This window comes from Conger conger, chromosome 17 (assembly GCF_963514075.1).
Source record: "Conger conger chromosome 17, fConCon1.1, whole genome shotgun sequence".
NCBI classification, from domain to species: Eukaryota; Metazoa; Chordata; class Actinopteri; order Anguilliformes; family Congridae; genus Conger; species Conger conger.
Genome location: NC_083776.1, coordinates 17024702 through 17028175, shown reverse-complemented (window position 1 = coordinate 17028175; position 3474 = coordinate 17024702). Strand labels below are relative to the sequence as shown.

Below are 3474 nucleotides of genomic sequence, written 5' to 3'. Positions count from 1 at the left end.
TTTTCCTTCTTTCCTGCTCTGAGGAATCCTGCCATTCTGCGTGACTTCCACATTAGTGTTATCTTGTTGCGGTATTATTGTGTATAATTATTATGGATGGGCACTAAACTTCCCGAGAGGGAGAGAGCAGTATGCAAATCAAATCTGACATTGTATTAAAATAATAAATCTGTATTTGTCAAAGTAATTACAAAATAATTAATTTCTCATTTTGAAATAGTTTAAATTGAACGTTTTTAATGACCAATTTGGATGACAGTAATAGGACATTTGAACAGAATTGGTCAGTGTTTCAGATGGGGAAAAAAATGCAATTTCTATGTAAGAATTCAGTGCAATTACTTGGTACTGTGTAAAGCTGTTGTGATACAAATTAATTTGCTCAAAAAACAAACACCAAATGAAAGAAGCTCATCTCTGCATGTTACACATCCATGACTTTATGGTTTCAGCTTGTTCCATTTCATTTTCTTTCAGCTTCTAGCTGGGCAGGAGGCTGCTTAGTAGCAGCTTCCAGAAGAGAAGACAAAGATTTCATTCTTTTCATCCTATGATTCTTCTGTGCTGCAGGTTCTAGAATCTTCACTACAGTTTTAATTCTGTAATTCTGTGCACACAGCACACTATTAAAACAGACCTTCAGTGTCCTGTTGTTATTTGTGCACACAGTGCACTATTAAAACTCACGTTCACAGTGTTTTTGTGCACAGTATTAAAACCTTCACAGTGGCTTAGCTGGAACCAATGGACGAGTGAAAGCGGCATTTTGTGGAAAATCCCCTGAGGACCAAAGGTCCTCCTGCGGTAAGTGCCTCTGTCAGGCACGGAGATTCTTCTTCCAAAATGGCATCTCATTAACCGTGACTGCACAATGACAGCGGTCCAATCACAGGGCTAATTGAGAGGTGTTGTGGGTACAGGAAGTGTAATGGGGCCAGCGATGGAGGAGGTCTTTCTCCTGCTCAGGGGCTGTGTGGTGCTGGCGGTGCTGCTGTGTCCTGTGTGCACTGCCTGCCCCAAGAGCTGCCGCTGCACGGAGAGGGGCGGCCTGGTGGTACAGTGCGCCTCCCGAAACTTGGAGACCATCCCGGTGGATTTACCGCGAGACACGGTGGCCCTGCTGCTGGGCTCCAACCGCATCACCCACGTCCCCGCCCGGGCCTTCCGGGGCCTTCCGCGACTGCAGGAGCTGGACCTCTCCCACAACGCCATCGTGGAGCTGGAGCCGGGCGCCTTCCAGGGCCTGTCTGAGGGCCTGCGCTCTCTCGACCTCTCCCACAACCTTCTCCGCAGCCTGCCCAAGCAGGCCTTCTCACAGCTCCAGGCCCGGCTCCGGCTGTCCCACAACCCGTGGCACTGCGAGTGCGGGCTCCAGGAGGCCCTGCGCGAGCTGAGTCTGGACCCCGAGACGGCCGGGGAGCTCCGCTGCCTGTCCGCCACCCAGGAGCAGTATGCCGGCCAGCCCCTAGTGCAGCTGCTGGACTCGGGGGCCAACTTCTGCTCCTTCCCCCAGCGCACCACCGACCTGCCCATGCTGCTCACCATGTTGGGCTGGTTCTCCATGGTCATCGCCTACGTGGTCTACTACGTACGGCACAACCAGGAGGATGCCAGGAGGCACCTGGAGTACCTCAAGAGCCTGCCCAGCACCTCTCAGATCAGCAAGGACTTTGACACCATCAGCACCGTACTCTAGCACTGTGTGCGTGTGAGTGTGTTTGTTGGTGTATGGTCATTTTCTGTTAGCAAATGGTTGAGAATCTGATGCAACTTGGATGGCACACAACCAGAAACAACCCCTCACAGAAATGTAATATATTGGAAATATATTGTATTGAGATATATTCAAGATATTGCAGCACTTCACAATATATGGCAAAGCATACAAAATATTGCTGCTTTAAGATATTGTGATATACAGTATTAACCTTCAGTGAAATATATTTGTTATTTTCAAAAGCGAGTCCTCATATTTAATATATATTGCAATACATTACAATTGTGTAAGGAATGTGTATTCTGAGAGCCAGAACACCACTGATTAATCAGGATCCGTATTTGACTTTAGGAGTCAGCCATCATGAAAATTACCCACAAACCACGTGATTGTATATCATATTTTATCACTGTGATTAGCCTTTCTGGCGTATAGGAACATACATGTAAAATTACAGAAGAAAAAATTGTGGGAGGGGTGTTCTCAGAGCTTTTATACCTACCTCTTATTGTTGCTGTTAGACGAGGTTGATTCACATTACATGAACAAACAGTGAATTGGCCCAGTTATAAGCCATTGTAGCTTTGCTGTTCATTTTGTTCCAATACATAATTAATTTGGAACCTGCTATGCAGCAGAGTGAAATAATTAGATCCTGGTGAACAGGTGTGCACGATTTGGTTTGGTTACATACATGTAATGCACAGATAATAATGGTCATAGACATCTGAATCAATATTAGACTAGTTTTGTAATGTACTGTATTTACAGTATACAAGTGCTTTAGATGCAGAGAATGTAGAACATGCCCTTTTGACATGAGGAGTCAGGACATAGGTTTATGCAGAAAAGCATAAACTGACTAGAGATCTACGATCACTAGATCGTATTTCAACTGATATTAAGGACCGAAGCAAAATACCGAAGCATCAAATATTGATGACTTGGTTATTTTGGAAGATCACTGGCATTTGTGACCGTGAACTGTCCCTGAAAATCCCCACATACTTTCCTCCAATCAAAACTCATGGATATGTAGCACAGTCTGGCAAAAAAGTAGCATTGGAAAATCTACTTGGAAAATCACTTAACGGTCACACGTTATGTAGGGATTTCAGTCCTTTTCCTTTTTCAGTCATATTCCCCCCAGTTGTTACATTACATTATTGACATTTGGCAGACGCTCTTATCCAGAGTGACAGTTGATTAGATTAAGCAGGAGACAATCCTCCCCTGGAGCAATACAGGGTTAAGGGCCTTGCTCGAGGGCCCAATGGCTGTGCAGATCTTATTGTGGCAACACCGGGATTAGAACCACCGACCTTGTTTTTACCTTAACCACTACACTACAGGCCGCCCTCGTTGTGGGGAACAAAAGTAATTGGACAAATAAATGGTGGTAAGGTATTTACATCTTATAGACAGGAACATTGGAATCTTATAAGCTGGGCAGCAAGCTTATTTTGGGTGAGTGTTGGTTAGAAATCAACACTTTTGTCACTGAGGCCAAATGGCCCATGACATGCTCCTGGAGGGGCGAGCCTTTTGGGAACTCTGAATCTGCTTCCGGACCTTTCTCCGACTAGGCCACTGGACATGTTACGAAGGGAAGCTTAGAATTAAATCTGCTTAGTTTTATTCACAAGGTTTAAACCGTAGGACATCTGTGCCCACAGCCTAATATAAAAGTTATTTAAATGCAAAAGAAAAATGTTTGTTCGGGCATGGCACATCAACTAGAATGACCTTACAGGTGT

At 44.9% G+C, this 3474-nt stretch overlaps 1 protein-coding gene across 1 annotated transcript; it reads left to right on the top strand.

Moving 5' to 3' along the window:
* Positions 1–940: 940 nt before the first annotated feature.
* Positions 941–1696, top strand: lrrc3 (leucine rich repeat containing 3). Its single transcript, XM_061226960.1, has one exon. The coding sequence runs from the start codon at positions 941–943 to the stop codon at positions 1694–1696; it is 756 nt and encodes a 251-aa protein (XP_061082944.1).
* Positions 1697–3474: the final 1778 nt, after the last annotated feature.

Excerpts from the sequence above, each read along its gene's own strand:
- lrrc3 (XM_061226960.1), top strand. The coding sequence starts at position 941 with ATGGAGGAGGTCTTTCTCCTGCTCAGGGGCTGTGTGGTGCTGGCGGTG.